The sequence below is a fragment of the Perca fluviatilis genome, chromosome 24 (assembly GCF_010015445.1).
Source record: "Perca fluviatilis chromosome 24, GENO_Pfluv_1.0, whole genome shotgun sequence".
In the NCBI taxonomy this organism is placed as follows: Eukaryota; Metazoa; Chordata; class Actinopteri; order Perciformes; family Percidae; genus Perca; species Perca fluviatilis.
The window spans coordinates 5,359,623-5,379,019 of NC_053135.1; the positions used below are offsets into that span (position 1 = coordinate 5,359,623).

Consider the following 19,397-nt stretch of genomic DNA (forward strand, 5'->3'; position numbering starts at 1 on the left):
TTTGGGGAACAGCTAAATGTTTGCCAAACAACAAAGCACAGTCAATGTCTCTTGCTCGTCTCTTTTCTTTCTCTCTTTCTCCGTGAAATGAAGCTGCCTTCAGGTAACGTTGGGTTCTATACAAGATCTGACGAAAAACTGTTACTGTGAAATATAAAGTCTACTTGTGCAACATTGGGAGGTTAAAGAACACAACAGGATGTCGCACCACCCTGCGGCGATTGCTTTTTAAAAATTTTTTATCTGAACGTAGCTTCACGTAGTACAGAGCTCATTTAAGACTATGCTTTGACGTCCCGTTTCCATGAAGGCAGCGTGGAGCTGCGCCAAACTAAGCTGACAGAAGCACAGAAGAGAAGAAGAGTTATGATCCACCGTCTCGTCCAGTCGCAGTGCCGTGAACTGGCAGGTTTTAATGTTGCAGACCACTGGTTTTTGCAGGTAGTTTAAAGTGTAAACATGTATTGTCATTGTAAATCTTAATAAACTAGCTTTCAAACAAACGCCCCAAAGGATATTGCTTATCCTAAAATATCATCTTCTGAACGCCCCCTGGGGGGTGGTACCACCCCCGTTGAGAAACACTGCTCTAAAGGGACCCCCTAGGTGAGATCCAAAACCAAACCTTGAGCGCCCCCCCCCCCCAACACTGAAAACTAATACTACATCATAAACATCCCTTTGACTCCTTTGTCCGTCTGCCTCCAATATTATGGTGCCACTATCTGAAATCAGCAAAGAAATGTGCACGCTCTCACATACAAACACAACCACACATTAGCTCCTTCCTTCCTCTGACCTAATCAAGACACAACATTATCCAATTAAACAGACAGGGTTAATGAATCACCTAATAAATTATGTAGAATAAACCCAGTTATAGCTGACGTGTTCCTGATGTCTGGTTGGTCAGTTGGACGTAATTGTTTATTGGTGGGACATTAATTGACAGAAAGTAAGCAGGATATATAGTGAGCTATGGGTAGCCTAATGATAATGGGAAATAACATTCTTGTCAAACTGTAATCAAATGACGCGCGCTTTCGACGGTGCACGTTTGAGTCTGACTCAACACTTTGATCCTGTTATTCCATAATGGCCACAGTTTGATTGTAGGTGGTGTGAGCGTAGTAGGTAGGTTGATGCTGATCATTGATGGTGATGATTATTGATGGAGGACATTATTATCTGGACTCTGACCAGGCAGCACAGCTGTTTAGTGTGAGCCTAGTCGTATCTCATGTATCACTGAATACATTTTAGGTAACATTTGTTTTTTATACCTAAGATTTATGACTGTTGAATTGTGGAATTGTTTAATATGCTCTTATTGTCTAACTTTTTCTATGAGTGGCTGTTCTTTAACCTATAGAACAAATATAATAGACCATTATACAATATATGTATGATTACTTTGTGTGCATGTGAATTGGATTCAATGTTCAACATTTGTGGAGAAAAACTACTAAAATCCTGTATATAAGTGTATCAGCACTACAGTGTGAAAATAATTAAGTCAAAATTGTACTTGATCTTGCATTCATTGATTTTTTTTATTTTTTATTTTTTTTGGCCACATGGGGGCAGTGCAATTAACTGTGACCACAACATTGTTATATCATCGCCATATAAAGTTGTTTATTAAACACATTGAGGCAACATTTGCATTCATTTGGTGTGCAGCTAGTTTGGTTAGCCGACAGCTTGTACATGAAGTAGATCCCTATGCACTCATCTCCAACAGCTACTGTCAGCCATGTGGCTACTTTGTGTATCTTAATTGTGTTGATCTGATGCTTAGAGCAGAGGACAGACCTGTGACTCATCTAAAAAGCATGCAAAGACACAGGAACTCTCCATTAAATAACTTGAGTCAAACTAGAAGCCAGATGCTTTTCCAGAGTTTAATCCCAAATACATTTACATGCTTATAACAATTTTAAAGGAGAGAGAGCTTTAGATTTTTACAAAACCACTTTATTTACATATTTATCATTTCTTCAGTTTAACAATGGTGCTAATGCATTATCCTGAATCATAACTCTTGATAAATTGGATTATTGCACATTCACTCAGTAATGGTGCGACGAGAGTAGAGGACATGTAGCAAGAGGAGAGGAGAAAGGAATAGAGATAAAACACTCCATGAGATTAGAATCATTTGACAGGTAAATCTGCAGAAGTCACGACAAAATGGTGAAGTGCACGAGTGACGGATCTCCACTCAGTGATTGAGTCTGATAACGAAATACATTTCTGGTGTTTGGTGTGGTCATCTCTTTTCCCACAGGAAACAATGGATTGAATGTGAAAAGCAAAACACCAAATATCTCAGTAATGTGATCATCCTCATGAACATGAACCTCGCTCAATGTCTGAATATTGAACTATAGTCTGTAGTATTTAGTCTGTAGCCTTTTTGTTTTGTGGATAGTCATGCTGCTTTGGCTACTAGCAATTCCTTTTCTCACTGTACAGACAACAATCACCTGCACTGTTGATTCGCTGAAGAAATGCTCTGAATCTGACAGTTCAAAGCGTGTGTGTGTGTGTGTGTGTGTGTGTGTGTGTGTGTGTGTGTGTGTGTGTGTGTGTGTGTGTGTGTGTGTGTGTGTGTGTGTGTGTGTGTGTGTGTGTGTGTGTGTGTGTGTGTGTGTGTTGCTCTGAATCTGACAGCTCAAAGAGTGTGTGTGTGTTGATTTAGCTGAGTTATGACTATAAAAAAGGCAGTGTGATGTCTGTGGCAAATTCATCTCATGCTGTTTGAATCTGTTCAAAGTGCATTGTCTGTTCATATAATAATAATAATTCATATTCATTTACATCCCTTCCCTGATGCTAAACATAAGAAATGAAAGAGTGCAGTCAAAAAAAATCTCCTTTTTAGGCATTTTAATTTGACAGTAACTGTTAATAGATGTTTCTAATTACCATTAATAATTTGAATTGGCTTATGGTAATAAAGTGTCAGGAATGAAGAAAAAACACCAAAACAATGGACACATTTTGATCTTAAAGCTGTGGCTGCAGGCAAAACAGATGAGCTCGACAGTTCTTGATTTCCTGTGTGCTGATACGGACTATAATTTGCGTCAAAAGGACCACATAGGCTGATGTGGCCCGTACTCTCCCTCAGTACATTGGCCTACTTAGGTTAAAGCACAGCAGTTTGTTCAAATGATGCAAAACAACCCACAAACAAAGTGACGTGGAGGGAAAATTCCTGAAGGCAGACCTGCAGAAACTGAAACGCGCACGTCTAATTGAAAGATGTGCCTGCATTCTCCACATCTGGAACCCATCCACTGGGTGTGGGTGTGGGTGGGTGGGCATCGGGTCGGACAGAATACAGTATGTTGTGAATGAGATGTTTATTTACACAAGCCATAAAACATACACATACACACTCAGTGCATTCAGTTTCATCTACAGTACTTTATCATTACAGAGTACAATACATCCAGATAGATACGGTTTGACATTACATTTCAGTGCTGTCTGACACACACACACACACACACACACACACACACACACACACACACACACACACACACACACACACACACACACTAGCATAAACACATACACAAGCTTGCACCTATTGTAGGCCTGTGGACACACAAGTTGTTTATGGGAACTTGAATATTTGCAAACATATTCATACACACACATAAACACAACCGAAAAAAGCACCAGCGCACACACACAATCACACACAGAAGCAAAACTCACACACAACACCCACAGGAAGCTGTAAGCCACTGTCATAAATACTGAACATTTTGATGCTGAGCTCAGAAACAACAACAGACCAACGGAGGCAATAAACAGCTGTTCTCACAACACAAAAGCCAAACAATATATTGTCACTACACCCACACGCACACACATTTTCCAAAAAAGGCTTACAGCCCCAAAGTTTACCTGATGATTACACATTTTCTGGCATCCTCTAAAATGACAGATAGTTGAGAACTTGTAGTTTTTTTCTTTTTCTCACATTTCACACAAATGAGGAACCAACGCTTTCTTGAAACTTGTTTTTCTATTTTGAGAGATTTATGACCGGAAATCCCGCAAAAAAGTGTAGTAGCTTATTATATAGCCCTGTTTGAATTTGAATCATTTAAAAGGAAGAGGTGCTGTACTACTTTTAATTCCCCATGGTGTTGTGTCATTTAAACCAGTATGAATCCATCATGTGTAACTTTTACCAGTGTACAAAGTTAGTGGAGAAAATGACCTGCTTTTTCCAGGAAACTCCCTGGTCATCTGATTTCAACAAGTCAGTTAGTCATTATAATGTAATGAACTATGTAATAAAACCAGTGTTTTTTGGCTTTGCTTTAGTTGGCATTTAAACATGGATGGGATTAGAGCCTTAAACCATGACGTTTTTCATCTGGGCTATTAGCAGCAACTTAAGTGGACGTCCTGTGTCCCATATGAATGGTGGTCGTCTGGAAAGACACACATTGAACAAAAATAACATTGTTCCCTAATAAAACCTATGCAGTTCAAATGGCACCTTGGTTGTAAAGTCGATGGATAAAAGTGAAGTGTGCTATCGTTCATTTTTCATAAGGGTTACAATTACAGCCAGATTATGCAAGAATATTTACTCTCTGCTGTTAATTATATAAGAAGCAGAAGTTTTCAAGTCAAAAGGTAACTGTAGTCTCATATGAATCTTTTTATAAAATGTTATAGAATAGTATATGCTACATACTGTACATGTACATATGAATTAAATGTATATCATGAACATAACCTTTTCTGTTTCTTGCTCCCACCCACTGCGAGTGAAGTTTTGACTTATCTGGTCTCTCCAGGCTTCTTGCCCTTTGACCTTTCCAGCAGGAATTTGGTAGGAGTGTGAGGGGAAATGTTACCAAAGCAGACCACGGGTTAGAGTCAGGTGTTAAGAAGCTCAGAGGTGATAAGATAATGTAAAGATGAAGTGTTTAAAAGAGAGTCATTCCCCAAATATCATATATTTGAGTCCTCATTTTCTATATCTGTATGTCTATATCTAGCCAAGCTTCCTGGACTCTAGGCATGATTTCTTTCTTTTTTTTGACAGCTATAATACAATCACATGTTAATGTTGGTGGCCCAGTAACAACTGTTTGGAAAAGCAGCATTTGAATCAGAGAAGGCATCAACAGCAAGGCCTTAAGTCACTGGTTACCTCCTTTCTTGATAGCTAAATATCTTTAGTAGGTTGCATTCTGTCACATCTCCATGCACAAGCTTCTCAACCAAACGTCTTTGTCTTAATACAATGTAGACAAAAGCACTTGCATTTTGTCTATTCCAGGTCCTCACAGAATTAAGTCTTTCTTTCTCCAGCTCCCATCAGCAGCCTTTTTCATTTCATTAATTTAATTGGCATAAAACATAAGCAGCAAAGGAGGCAAAATGTTGAGCTTTCACACTTAAAATACACAGCTCAAGGCTTGACATCAAGCTTTTTCAGCCACCTGCTCGAGATGTTTTACTTCCTTGTCTGAAATGGAAAATTTTAATAAAATCAACATTATAATCTATTAACGTACAAAACATACTATTAACCTGTAGTAATTAAATAGATTGGGCAATTCTAATGGATTCCTTCAATTACTGAACGGAACAGGGGCTTCTGGGCCTCTGGCTTTTTCACCTATTGTGTGCAGTGTTTTTGACCTTTTGCTTTTATCACGAGAATCATTGAGATGATTAACATGGGTATTAAGAAAGCCTTTATCCAGAACGATATAAGAACACTGACAGTATGTGGCAAATGAGAGGCTGTATTTTTAACCACTTTATGGCTAATAAAACTAAATTTAAATGAAGTATCAACTTGTGACGTTGCTGTATCTAGTCAATTTTTCCATCAGCGACTGCTGATATAAACTTAGAAAACGTAAAAGGAAATATTCTTACACCCATTTTCCCTTTTTAAACAAAAAAAAACAAAACTATTTGTAATAAAACTGTATAAATTTGTGACAGTTGTTCAATAAAAGGTTTTAATTTTTGGCCTTTTTGTGCTACTGGATTAGCTTGCTAAGCTGCAGCTCTCACTCACAAGATTACATTTATTTTTCACTTGTCCGATCGGACAGCTGCATGAGGCATTCCACTTGCCCGAACACAGACTTTACTTCCCCTTAAAGTGTTAATGTCGAGCCCTGACGCTGTAGAGAAGGTGCATTCCACATGCATACACTTAGCTGAAATGCTAGGAGTGAATGGAAACGCCCAGTAAATGAAAAGAGGCGCCCACCAGCTGAAAGAACTGGTTAAAATGTTTGTCAGTTAGACAGACAGGGCCATGATCTAATGGAAATACATTCATATACTGTAAATCGATAAACCCTACCCACAGGAGAGGGATGTCGTGGTCCACGAAACCTCTCCGCTTCACATGATCACTAAGGAGGGCACGCTATCCAATTCAGTGAACAATAAATATGAAATAATAAGCTACTGTTATGGTCATAGAGTTTCCACAGAGTGAAAATGCTCCAAGGGTGGGCGAGACAGTTCAAGGTTAGCCGGAGAATTCCCTTTGGCAATCGATAATTTAAAAATGGAACCCCTGGAGGTTTCCAGGCTGTCCCGGCAAACCGAAGCCCAGCAAAAGTGCAGCACGCTGGGGGAGAGGAGGATGAAGACCCAGGGGTCGATGATGGAGTTAATGGAGATGAAGCGCAAGGCAATCAGGTCCAGATTGCGAGACTCCTTGGGATCCCTTATGGAGTTGGAATCCCTTATGGAGTTGGAATCCATTATGGAGTTGATGTACACCCGGATCTGCGAGATGGATAGAGAGAGGGAAGATTAAGAGAATGGAAAATGTTTGTTAAATTAGCTGCCATTGTATAACTCCACTGCTAACACCATCTGTGACAGGCACACAGACAGCCACATCCTAGTTAACATCCTGGTTTAAATCCCATTCTAAACCCTCTCTACAGTAACTGATGAATACGGGGCGAGTTTATGATGATGTGGGAGGTGAACAATAGAAATTGAAACCACTTATCCGTTTAAATGCCAAACTGATACTCATCATGCATGTTTAGATTGTTCAACTTTTTAGTTTTGTTTTGACAAATGTAACACCAATGTTGAGCACATGCTGTTGTTCAAATACATGAAAGAGAAAGTGGAGCATATCAGAAACCAGTGATCTTTTCTTTGTTTCTCTTACTGCCAGTTCAGAAAGATAATAATCTGTTGTCGACTCTAAATGAGTATACACACTGGAAGATAAAGATAGACACTGGGTCCACTATTAGTCAGTTTTGGGTTCACGTGCCTCCCAGCCATGGTCCCGCTCTAATTTATCCCACCAAGTATGACTGAACATATACAATCCTCTTCTAATTAATTCATCTGTTTACACAGATGGTGTAATGCGTCTTACTCATGAGTAAATGCTAGCCAAAGCATATTTTTATGCTTTAAGGTTTTTGATTCCTATTTACATATTATGTATATACAGTGATGGTATGTTGAGTTGTAAGTGCTGCCAAAATGCTGGTGATTTACCACATTCAAGGTAATTACTGCTTAGCGGTAAGTTAGGGGGATCCTATATAATCATGATTCAGCTTTTTTGTTGAATTATATTTCCTTGCGGCCCTGTACGTTTATGCTAAAGAAATAGTGCTCAAAGACTGGCTGGTATGGCAAAGATGTTTTTTGTCACTAAGGGAACTCGTACATGCCAGTTACCAGCATCTCCAAACCAGAAAGACCAGTTACAGAGGTTTTGAGTGAGTGTCAGTGTGTACTTTGGGTTTTAGTCTTAATGTTTGCTCAAACTAACTGTTGCATAATAAAAAGTAAAGATAATAAAGTCCCGTTTGCATGTACAACAAAAAGCATACTCCCAGATCTATCCTCTCATGCCAGGATCAGACTACACAAATTCAGCCCGATTTTGACCCGACAGACACGTCACCACAAACGTTCAGAGTCCTGCCCGATTATGAGGGTCGGGACCGATGAACATATGTCTTTACTTCTTGTAGTGTGATATAGTTAAAGATCAGCGTTCTAACGTCGGGGACGCTTCACGACCACAAAGTCTAGCATGTTTAAATATTAATTTAATGTGGTGCACATATGTGCATGGTAGTTTGCTTTTTTAAGGCAGGGATCGCCCCGCTTCTCAGCATTGCAGCAGTTATCAGTTTTGTCTTTACTGACCACTAAAAAGCAAAGAAAACAGGCTACACCCTCCAACAACCGCGATGGCTGCACCTGATTAGACGAGCGCTACACGTGGGGCTCCCCGATTTCAAAATGGACCATAATTGCGGCTTGTTTGGAAAACAATCTTTTAAAAAATAGTTCACAAAAATGTGTTTCTGAAAACATTTTATGCGAGAAATAGGCTATGCAGTTGGTGAACGGTCAGTTTAAAAGATTTCCGATCTTGACGACAGCACGCGAGGATCGGTCTGGGGGCTGGTCGGTGTCATACTTGGGAGTGTTGCCACTCTTGAGTCCAAGATACAGCAAGTATTTATGGAATTATGTCTGACACAGTGACTGTTGTGAAAGACAAAAAAAATGGTGTAGTCTGATCCTGGCATTAATCATTCATCCCAGAACACAGGATGTTTGCAAAACACCAGAGCATGTCAGCAGAGCAGTGAGAATCTCCACTCCTCGCCCACAGAGCTGCTCTTTCTCTCTGCTCCCTTGTTGAAAGCCGTATGGATGCTCCGCTCAATATCGCTCCATGCACTGGCGGCATGGAGAGAAGGGCGGGCGATAGAGCAGGAGATAAGATTATGCTCCAACATTTAAAAAATCCGCTCTGTGCTCCATCTAAAATCCTGCCGCTCGCACTCCCCACTCGCTCACACTCCGCTTACATGCTCTGCAGAGAACGGAGTAATAATTAAGAGAGGGTATTTGAATTCCTTTCACAGGCAGCATATGAATCATTAAGGAATGAGAACATGTGTGTATTTTGTGTTTTTTAGGAGAGGCTGGGCGGCAGATGTTGAATGTTGAGGAAACTGAAATTCCCATGCTGATATGAGTTTGTTTACACTCTATGATACACAGATAATGAAAGCTTTGTTGTGAAATTGGGATTGTATGCATTATTGCTGTCTTACTACTACTATGTGCACAGTATATCCATGCACTAATGAAATCTCATGAAATCTTGAGCACTTTTTACTTTTAACATGTAAAACAAATTTTAGCTTCCAAGTAAATACGTCTAATTTACTGCCAGGTGAAAGAACTCATGGGCACTCTATAAAAACAATTTTTACTGACACTAGAACAGTATTATAAAAAAGCCTACTAGATGTAACCATAATTCATGGTTAATACATTGAAATTATTTGATTCGCAACAAATAGTCATATTACTGCTTTGCATTTGCAATGCTGCCTTTTTTTCTGCACCTGTATGACTTTTGCATGAGAAAATGTTAGACTACTTTACTCTCAATAATAACGCAATCTGCAGTCTGTTTGATTTCCAGTACTGATACTGCACCAGAGAGGCTGCTCTCCACTAAGTCTGTCTTATGTGCTAGCTTTAACTTGATATTCCCTTTTATCCAAAGTGCAGTGCAGGAACAGGAATTTGTTTTTTAAGCTCAGTTTTGTAATCACTGCATAGTATAACCACTGTTTTTATTTTAAAAAATATATGCATTTCTATGGCCTATTATTATTCTAATCTATATGGTACAATATATGTCAGAAAGTCAAACCAGTTTTAAAATGTTTTGACCAAATATGGTCACTGGGTTTTGCCTTTGTAGAGCAGAATGAGAAAAAGTGATTTCATTGATTATTTTGTGTCTGGTTAAAATATGGCAGTGAAATCAGCTACTGCAGCAATTAGCTGAAATGAAAAGCAGTAAACTCCTTGGGCTGGTGTCCACAAGGTTGGGAACCAGCACATTAATAATAATAATAATAATAATAATAACAATCCATGGAAGCTATGACTAGTTCACAGGTTAGAAATCCCAGCTGCTGGTCTCTCTGGGGATCAGAGAGGAACAATATCCAGTTAAATGTGAAGGGGGAAGTGAGCTTGAAACGGGTTGTAATCTGTTCTCTTATTCCTTTGCTGCATTTTCTTTTCACTTTCTATAGTTTCATGTCTGCCTTCCACAAACCCTTTTTCTCTTGAATTTCTCATCTCCATCTCTCCTCATACTCTTTATTTTTCTTATTAACTGACTCAGGTTGACTCCCTTAAAAGCACCCAATTTCCTGAGATGGCAAGGGTTGCACCAACATTGCCAATTTAATTTCTTCCTGTTGTGCAGTCATACAACCCAGTGACTGAATTGTTGCTATGCTACCTTTCTAGCCAACTACACAGCTGCAAATGGCACTGAAGAGTCTCGCTTAAGGGCACATCAGCAGCTGTTAGTTAGATGGGTAAGAAAGCTCCAGGAAAATGGTAATTGTTGAATAACTCATTCAGGAAAAGTTATCTCACTCTAACAACAAAATCTGCAAAACAGCACGCCTAATTTTAAACTGTATGCATACAGTTTAAAACTACAAATCAAACAACTGAGGCGTGCTGTTTTTCTTTAGTGTAGAGCAGCTCCATTATATTCCCAGTGTCCTTTTTAAAACAAAAACCACATGGATCATTACTGTGATTAGTGGGAGGCCTTGCCATGTGTGTGAGACAAAAACAGATTAGGCGAAGGATCGTGTGTGCGTGTGGAGGCAGGATTTTTTTGTTTAGACAGGCTCAGCCATAAAATCCAACTTTCACTGCGAGACCCTTTTCTTCTCCTCTCCCAGCGCCAACAGGAAGTGATATAAAAGTGTTCATGTGAAGTGTCTGTAAGGGGTTGATGCTCCAAAAAACAAAACCCTGTCCTCCGTTTGAGTTTCATTTTTAAGAACATTTTAATCTGTGTGCTCAGCAAATACATGAGTCAGAGATTATAATCTCTCTTAATATCTGGTTATTGCTGTATGTCATTGTTTTCCACAATGTGAGTTTGATGGAATGTGTTAATATTTCAGATGCATGCTTGTCTGTGCCCACATGCCTTTGATTCTAAAGGCTAATTTATGCTTCTGCATTAAATCTACGCCGTGGCTACATACGTAGGTACGTGGAGATGCCGACCCTACGCCGGACCCTAAACTGTAGCCTGACGTGCACCTCTTAAAAAAATAAAAACTAATAAATAACATTACATGTTACGGCAACGCACGCCACTTGGCCGTGGCTTGGTAGCGTTGCATTTCCCCCTACTCCTTTCCGGGTTCTCCTTTTCAATAAACAACTATAAATAACTTTTCCTGCTACAGCTTTCCGACCGTGGTCAGAAAGCACAGGGGAGACACTTAGTTTCTCTCAGTAGGCCTCTCTAGAGTACTCTCTCTGAAGCGATTCACCGTCACTCTCCCTCGCTATACCACACACACACACACGCACACACACACACACACACACGCCGGCCCTGCTATTCTCTTAAAAAGTTCGACGCACACACCAGCGCACAAGTATAAACTTCAGGCCACTTACGTAGGCTACGGCGAAAGCTCCGTGTGAAGCTTCCACACAACCATAAATCAGCCTTAAGTTAGGAGTAGGGCTGGGCAATATATCGATAGTGATATGAGACTAGATATCGTCCTACATTTTGGATATTGTAATATCGTGATATGACAAGTCTTTTCCTGGTTTTAAATTACAGTGAAGTGATGACATTTTCTGAACTTACCAGACTGTTCTAGCTGTTGTATGATTTGCCTTTACCCACTTAGTCATTATATCCACATTTCTGATGATTATTTATCAAAAATCTCGTGTGTAAATATTTTGTAAAAGCCCCAATTGTCAACCCTACAATATTGCCACAATATTAATATGGATTTATTTGGTCAAAAATATCACCCAGCTCTAGTTAGAAGGTTTAACTTAAACAATTTATTGTGAGTTTACTGAATGGAACATCCTGTTTGCTCCATTGCCAAAAATCCATAACATGATGTAGTGTCTTGGACCTTAGTTATTCGTCATATAAAGGCAAAAATGCCCTCAAAATTAGTGTATATGAATATAACAACTGCACCATTCAAATTCCATTACCGTATTCAATTTGATCTTTTTAGTCTATCTTACTCCATCCACTTCTCCATCAATGTCTCTTTTTCTGTACCAGAAAGGTGTGTGTGTGTGTGTGTGTGTGTGTGTGTGTGTGTGTGTGTGTGTGTGTGTGTGTGTGTGTGTGTGTGTGTGTGTGTGTGTGTGTGTGTGTGTGTGTGTGTGTGTGTGTGTGTGTGTGTGTGTGTGTGTGTGTGTGTTTTTAAATTTTTAATGCAATCACAGATAACCGGAGGCGCATCATCAGCCCCAGAAGACACAGCTGAAAAGTGTGTGTGTGTTATTTGGGGAGGGGGTGTCACATTGCTGGCTCAACACCCATGAGTGTTTATATAAGGCTCTTAATAAATTATGCACTTATGTAGTATTGCTTTGTATGCTTGACAAGTGTGTGTGTGTGTGACCACAAAGCAAATATCAAACACCTTTAAAATCTTAATACAGAGCAATATTCTGGTTACTGTTGCTAGGCCTGTCAAGCTTTCCATTCTACCGCTGTAGGTATGGAGTTTACTTCACTTACTGTCACTGGCAGATTTTATCAGCTGTAGCTAGTTAGCAGATGTTGGTTAATTCTGTGAGTTTCTGTTGCCATTTGAAGCCTAGCAGCAAGTCTGCAGCAAGTTGTGAGAACACTTTTTCTCTGCGCACTAGTTTGCAAGTTTGTCTTCGCCAACACCACAATTTACAGACATCTCTTTTGTTAGGGTCTCTGAAGAGGCCACCGATGTCTCATCATCATCAGATCATCCGCTAATCACTAAAAATATAAAATGGCTGCTATCGGTAGAGAGTATATTTTTGTCTTCATCTAGATCATAAAGAAAGGAATGTGGAAACAAAATTCTACATGAGGGCGGATGTTCTTTTAAAATAAGAGACCACATCGCCCTCGGCATAATCACTTAGTGTGCGCTTTGAATGAAATATGGTTAAGGTTTTCTACATCTTCCTGCAGGGCAACAAATGGAAATGTCTGCCAATAAATGAATGTGGCCATTCTGTGGAAATATGAGGAGAGATCAATGTGACAGTCACAAGGAAGTGATTCACCAGTATGTATGACATAGTATTCCCATAAGAATAATTTATCATATAGGGCTGACATTAATGTTGTGATGACTTCTGCCTGCAGTGGTAAAAGGTCTGGTTACTGTCGCTGGATATCTAATAAAGAGAAAGTAAGACAGACATTTACATATATGCCCATACACAACCTAATGAATAAAAAGATTGATGTACTGACTTTTAGTCTGTGGGTGGAAAGACAGAGAAAAGGAATTGGGGGTGTCTGCCAAATGTAACACTCAATTAGATGCTTTTCAATGCTGACAAAGTTTAAATCAAAAATGATTTAACAAAAATAAAGAAACAAAAGCCAAGGGAAAAAAAGCAACATCTGATATTGATCTATGACATTTTAAAGTCTTATTGAAATTCCAATTATCCTCAGTTTATCTCATCTTCTTCTCTTCTTCCTCGCTTCTACCTCACCGAACACGAGTCAGCTATTTGAATCAGCCTCCTGATGAGGCAGTGAAGAAAGCCACTGTAGTAAGCTGATACCAGTGTCCTTTACCTGCCTGCACTTGGGACACAGTGTAAGAAACCATCACTTTTAAATGGAAGCTCCATTGTATAATTTTTTGAGTTGATTCTTTGAGTTGAAAAAACTTTGTTCTTTCACAAATATATGTGCTCATTCATGTATTCTCGTAAGCGTAGAATCTGCCAATCAGAATCATTCAGATACACACAAGCGAGTCGCTCGAATGACGGCCTCCATCTTTAAAAAAAGAGGGACATACCTGTTGAATGTATACAGCGGAAACCCTGTTCTGGGAAATAGATTTTCTTCACCACAATATGAGGTAGAGGAAATAAGTTTTTTAGACTTTGATAGACTTTGAGGGCTTTGTGGCATCATAATGCAGGTAGTAGCTTTTAGGTGCTAATTTGTGGACCTATTTCAATACAATCCATTTCCACTATCGCATAGAGGAATCTGTGACACTGACCATGCCTACTTAAAACGTTTGATGGATTTAACTTTACCTTTAGTAGGGCTAAAGTAATTAGACTTGCACACATGTTTAAAGGTCAAAATATACTTAATATATGTGATTTAACTGACTGCATTGACTGAGTTGAGGCAGGCTTTTCAAAGCTCCAATTTGCTCATTAAATAGTTTGGTCTGTGTTTGTGATGTTGTAGATGCCATTAAATGAGGTGTTAATTTGGCCATCATTGCAGAAATGACTGCATTTCAAGCCACAGCTGGGATGCAGCAGCGCACAAGATGGCACTCTCATTACTGCTGTAAAGTGGCCAGCATCATATCCTGCTGGGAAAGTTATTGATTGAATGTGTGAAATCCAAAGTGACGCTTTCAAAACTGAGGAAGTTTCACACACATTACCCTGGAGTCTTACTGAGACAACATGGTTAATCAGTGGAGGATGAGTCATTGGTGGGTTGAATGTGTACTTCAACCCACCATCCAGCTATCCAGCCGTCTCAGTCTCTAAAATCAAATTTCTGGCTAAACTATCAAAACAGTTTTTTACTGGCCAAATCAACTAGAAATATGTCAAAGTTCACTGAAATTTAAAACACCAAAGCTTTGTGCCAGCACTGTCATTAGCTTATCAGAGTCCTGTTTTTATATAAATATATCTATATTATATTATTTGATTGGCTCAGGTTGCTGGTCCTGGCTGTCACTTTATACATCTGTATAAAGTACTGAATGTACTGGACACAATGTTGCCTTGGCTATTCTGCTGCGGTGGGGTTGTTATTGCAGTCCATTTGTGCAAGAAACAGGCACAGGAAATGATTTTTAGGTCAATCTCCCAATTACTCATCAGTCACAGATGATAGTTTTGTTGTTGTTGCTACATGTATACCAAATGTATAACTACAGTTTCTGAGACCGACCCTTCTCATTACGGTCTCTGTCTAACTAATCAAATCCTGGCTACTTCAAAGGACATTTATAATTCTGCGTACTGTATGTGAAGTCTGCTGTTTGTATTATCTTCCTTGCTAATGATGCTAAGACAACTGCCCTAACTTAATTTACTAAAATGATTCTTGGGATCTGACTCTCCATCTGAATAAGCATATTCTGTTTTATTGAAATAAATACAGAACATTTATCCGCTTTTCCTGTCTAGTTTCTCTGGCACCTTCTCTATTCATGTAAGTAGTAATTATAAAATGGTGATTTAAATATCCTTTAAACTCAATAAACTGAAAAAAATTCAAATAATCTGAATATGGATTTTGATCTGTACAGTACAAAAAGATTTTAAAAAATGAAGGTCTGAGTTATTTTACACTACATTGACATGTCTATATTTAAACATCTAGTGTTTATAACTGGCATCAAAATCAGCAGCTGAGTCAGACACGTGTGAATGGCACTAGAAAGGTGTTTCCTGTCTACAACTTGGCATCAGAACAGCCCATAGTCTATTGTATTATTTATGAATAGCTGCATGTTGACAAAATGCCACAAGTGTGCGCATAGTTACACAAATACGAAATATGTTCTATTACAATTTAGTTCATTTTCAGTGGCTAGCTGTAACTCTCTGTAAATGGATATATCCTTAAAGGAAGCTCTTCTGTCAATTTAGGTCCGCATATGTTTCTGATTCCACGTAAAAACATATTTATAACATATACATATTTATGTAAATATTTTGTTTTTAATATGCTTTAATCACTCCAAGTAAAAGTTATCCACCCACCCTATTCAGTGCAAGAAAACGGCCCAATTTCATGATTCCTCATGCTGTACATACACAAACAATTTTCTGTGCAAGAGTTTGATTTTTAAACAAGACTGTATTAAACAAACCCTATTTATGTGGCTTTCTATGAAAGCCAAGAAATACATGAATGTAATATATGTATGTTCCAGCTATGTTGTTTTGCTGGCGGTGGGGTTTGGGCCGAACAGCAGATGAAAAAAAGTGGTGACCCCTGTGCATCACTGTTAGGTAAAACCCCAGTCCCACAGGACACATCATCATGAAACTTAATAATCAATTTCTGCTTTGACTTTTATTATTGACTAACTGGCCCAGTGAGCTCATTAACCCCTACTAAGTCAGTTAACTACTGTTGAATTCAGTTAGTCCTTATCGAGTGGTTTTGCCCTAACAAAGGTAATGAAATGAATGAAGCAGTCAGTGGTCAACCTGGTCATATTAACCTAAAAACTTAAGTGTGTATTTTTACAGACTGGGTGAAGGCATGCGTGTGAGTTATCTGCGGCCATCTTACCACCAGAGGCATTGTGCAGATGATGAAGATGATGGTCATGATGACCAGCAGGATGAGATGCTCCACCTCCTCAGCCATGGACATCGCCCTGCGCTCACTGTTGGATCTCTTGGTCGCCATCCTCGAGCCGCCGTTCCTCCTCCGCCGTTGGTACATCCTGAACAGCTGGTACACCACAAACCCGTTGCACACCACTATGGCCAGCACCAGCACTAGCATCAGAGTGGCGAACAGGTTGGCGTAGACCTGGTCCTCCGATTGCTGAGGGTTCATGGCAATGAAGCACCACGTGCCAGGGCAGTATTGTACATATTTACCAAATCCCGCAAAAGGGAGGAGACAGAATAACATGCATAACACAAACACCACCGGGATGGTGATATAGGCACATTTGTTGGTGACATACCGGCTGTACAGGTAGGGGTACCCAATGGCAAAGCACCTCTCTAGTGCCATAGAGAAGAGAAGCGACATGGTGGCCAGGCTGAAGAAGGTTATGCTGACGCCAAAGTATGAACACACGCTGTGAGAGTTGGGCGACAGCCCTACCAAGGTAGTGTTGCGTGAATATGACAGCTGCACCAGCGGACTGGTCAGGCAGGTCCCAGTCAGGTCCGTGACCACCAGCGATTTGATGAGGACGTGAAACAGCGACCGTCGCCTTGTTTCTCCGGTCCTAGTGTCTCTACGTCTCCGGATTTCCAGTATCACCAGGGCAGCCACGTTGCCAAAGATGCCTGCGGCAAACATGATGGCACTGATCACCGGGCTCGGGCTCTCGCTGGGTTTGATGTGGGTATCGTGGTGACATGTGTTATTATCTGCTTTCATCATTGCTCAAGACTGGCTGGATTTCATTAGAAAAAATGTCTCTGCTTCCAAAAAAAAAAAGTCAGAAATCTGTCCTTAAAAAGTTGTCTGCAGCCATCCTGGTTAAACAGAAAGGAAGAAAGAATATAACAGAATATGAATCTGCAACTATTTTGATAATCTATTAATTGTACATATCAGATTAACAACATTTTAGAAGAGAAACTTAGTAAAAAACAACTAGTGACATTTGTTTGATGATGCGAAAATCATTTTCGGATTTGCTAAGACATTCTTAATGCTTCATAGAACCAAATTTAAAGCCAATTTAAAAACCAAAGTTAACCAAAAATCTGCCACAGCCAGTGGATCCGCTACAGCTCGTCTCTCTGTTCATCAAACCCAAGATCTTGGCTGCCAAGAAACCTTTTTCGTGACTGAACTTTAGAGAAGGCTGCATATGAGTCCACTGTTCAAGCATTTTTCAAAATTGCACATACTGGCAACATTTGTTTACTTGGCACACAGTGGTCCGAGGAGATCCTGCATCATTTTGTCAAGGATGTTTTCTAGTGTCCCTTCCTTTCAGACTCTGTTTTGATTCAATGTCAACAACAGCGACTATACGCACCACTCTAATTCCATGTTTGCAAGTCTTTGTCTAACCCAACAGATCCCAAACATATACAGAAAAGGGAGAACATCTTCTTCCTCATTAAAAAGCAACATTCAGCATATTCGGAACCTTCCAGGGCATGAACTCTGCTACAGTAGGAGTTTTGGAGTTGTGAAACTCAATCGCTGTTCCTCTTCTGTCTCACCAGTTAACTTATATCAGCAGACAGACTAAATTTCTGAGTTTTCACACATTTTCTGCTCAAGTTCGCAGTTGTGCTGAATCATTAAGAGATGTTATCTATCTATGCAGATGTTGCCTTTCTTAGAAAAAAATCCCCCTCGTGGGAATGTGAGTGTTCTGTAACTAGTAAATATAAGCATACATAATAACGGCACACATCCGTTCCACCTGCATGTTTCACTGGGTGTGTAACGAGCAGATCAATGACTCACCTACTTGCTCTGTTCAGCGCACGGCGTCTCCACTCTGGTAATGGCTGAAGTTCAGGGCTCCAGATGTCACTGAATCGGCGTCTTCCTCAAAACGCAGAGGAGCGCTCTGACAGATGTGTCCAGGTGTTGGGTCCGTGGACGGCTGTTTGTGTTTTGTAGAAGATGAACGCAGATTTGTGCGTCAGTTGCGGTGTTAGCTGGATAATAGGGTAAAATCAGAAGATATTCTGAACAGAATATGAAAGACTTTGTTCTCAGGTGTGTACGGCACACAGAGCGCGCTGGCTGAGTGAGACGAACCACCACCTAACTAGTAGTCAAAGTTGGATTTTGAGCGTTTTTTTTTCAGTCAGAATTAAAGGACATTTCACACTTGCAAATTTTCTAAATGGAGTTTTGCTTTAAGGTTGTTGTTTTGTTTGTTTTTTTGCCGTTTGCTCCGAATGAGAAAACAGCGCTCCGGCAGTCTGTCACATCCGCGTGGTTTCAACAGCGGTGAATGGCGCGTCCAAATAATGAAGTTCTCCCCTATTTCCTAACTTGGTCCCCGTGGTGTGGACTTTATGTCCGTGTTTTACAGTCCAGCTGGAGTCGCGCAGAAGAGAAATAGATCCGCACGTATCGTCTGTTTCACTTCTAAAGCCGCTCTGGTTAAAAGCTGAGGTGTGGTTCGGGCGAGGCGCGCGGCACTGTGAGGTAGGGATGGATGGGTCCGGGGTACAGGGAACGATGCGGTGACGTCACACGAAACGGGTACACCCATCCCTTGCTTACAGGCGGGAGCTGGAAAGATACAAGCCTGACATTCAAAAACTACTCGATAATAGCACTCACCTCGGCTTTCAGCTAAAAAGAGTAGCCTATGTCTAGACCTGTTACTGATGCAGCCTGTAGTCCTATATAGGAAATGAGATATTAATAAGATATGCCATTGAATACATGTTTTAATAATTCCCAATTTAAGTATAGCATATGTTAGAGTAAAACTACTGGTCCATTTTAAAAAGGGATACACATACAGTTTGTAATTGTGCACGGACACAAAACGATTATTTAAATGTAGTTTAATCTACATTTAAAAAAAGTGCCATTGAGATTT

The 19,397-nt window shown here is 39.9% G+C and overlaps 1 protein-coding gene across 2 annotated transcripts; it reads right to left on the reverse strand.

The window, feature by feature from the left end:
* Positions 1–3,354: 3,354 nt before the first annotated feature.
* ptger2a (prostaglandin E receptor 2a (subtype EP2)) lies at positions 3,355–19,131 on the reverse strand. 2 transcript variants are annotated; one of them, XM_039793434.1, is made up of 3 exons: positions 18,303–19,131; positions 16,418–17,346; positions 3,355–6,804 (listed from the first exon to the last, which is right to left on the reverse strand). In XM_039793434.1, the coding sequence occupies exons 2-3, from the start codon at positions 17,249–17,251 to the stop codon at positions 6,487–6,489; spliced, it is 1,152 nt and encodes a 383-aa protein (XP_039649368.1). In that variant the 5' UTR covers positions 17,252–17,346; positions 18,303–19,131; the 3' UTR covers positions 3,355–6,486. The 2 variants fall into 2 exon arrangements, with proteins under 2 accessions (XP_039649368.1, XP_039649367.1); XM_039793433.1 differs by having other exon boundaries at positions 18,299–19,130.
* Positions 19,132–19,397: the final 266 nt, after the last annotated feature.

What these genes read in the sequence shown, in the direction of transcription:
- ptger2a (XM_039793434.1), bottom strand. Translation starts at nt 17,251, where the DNA reads ATGATGAAAGCAGATAATAACACATGTCACCACGATACCCACATCAAA. An exon ending in TCTGCACAATGCCTCTGGTG is followed by an intron (nt 6,805 to 16,417) that starts GTAAGATGGCCG and finishes TCCATCTCGCAG; the next exon opens with ATCCGGGTGTACATCAACTC.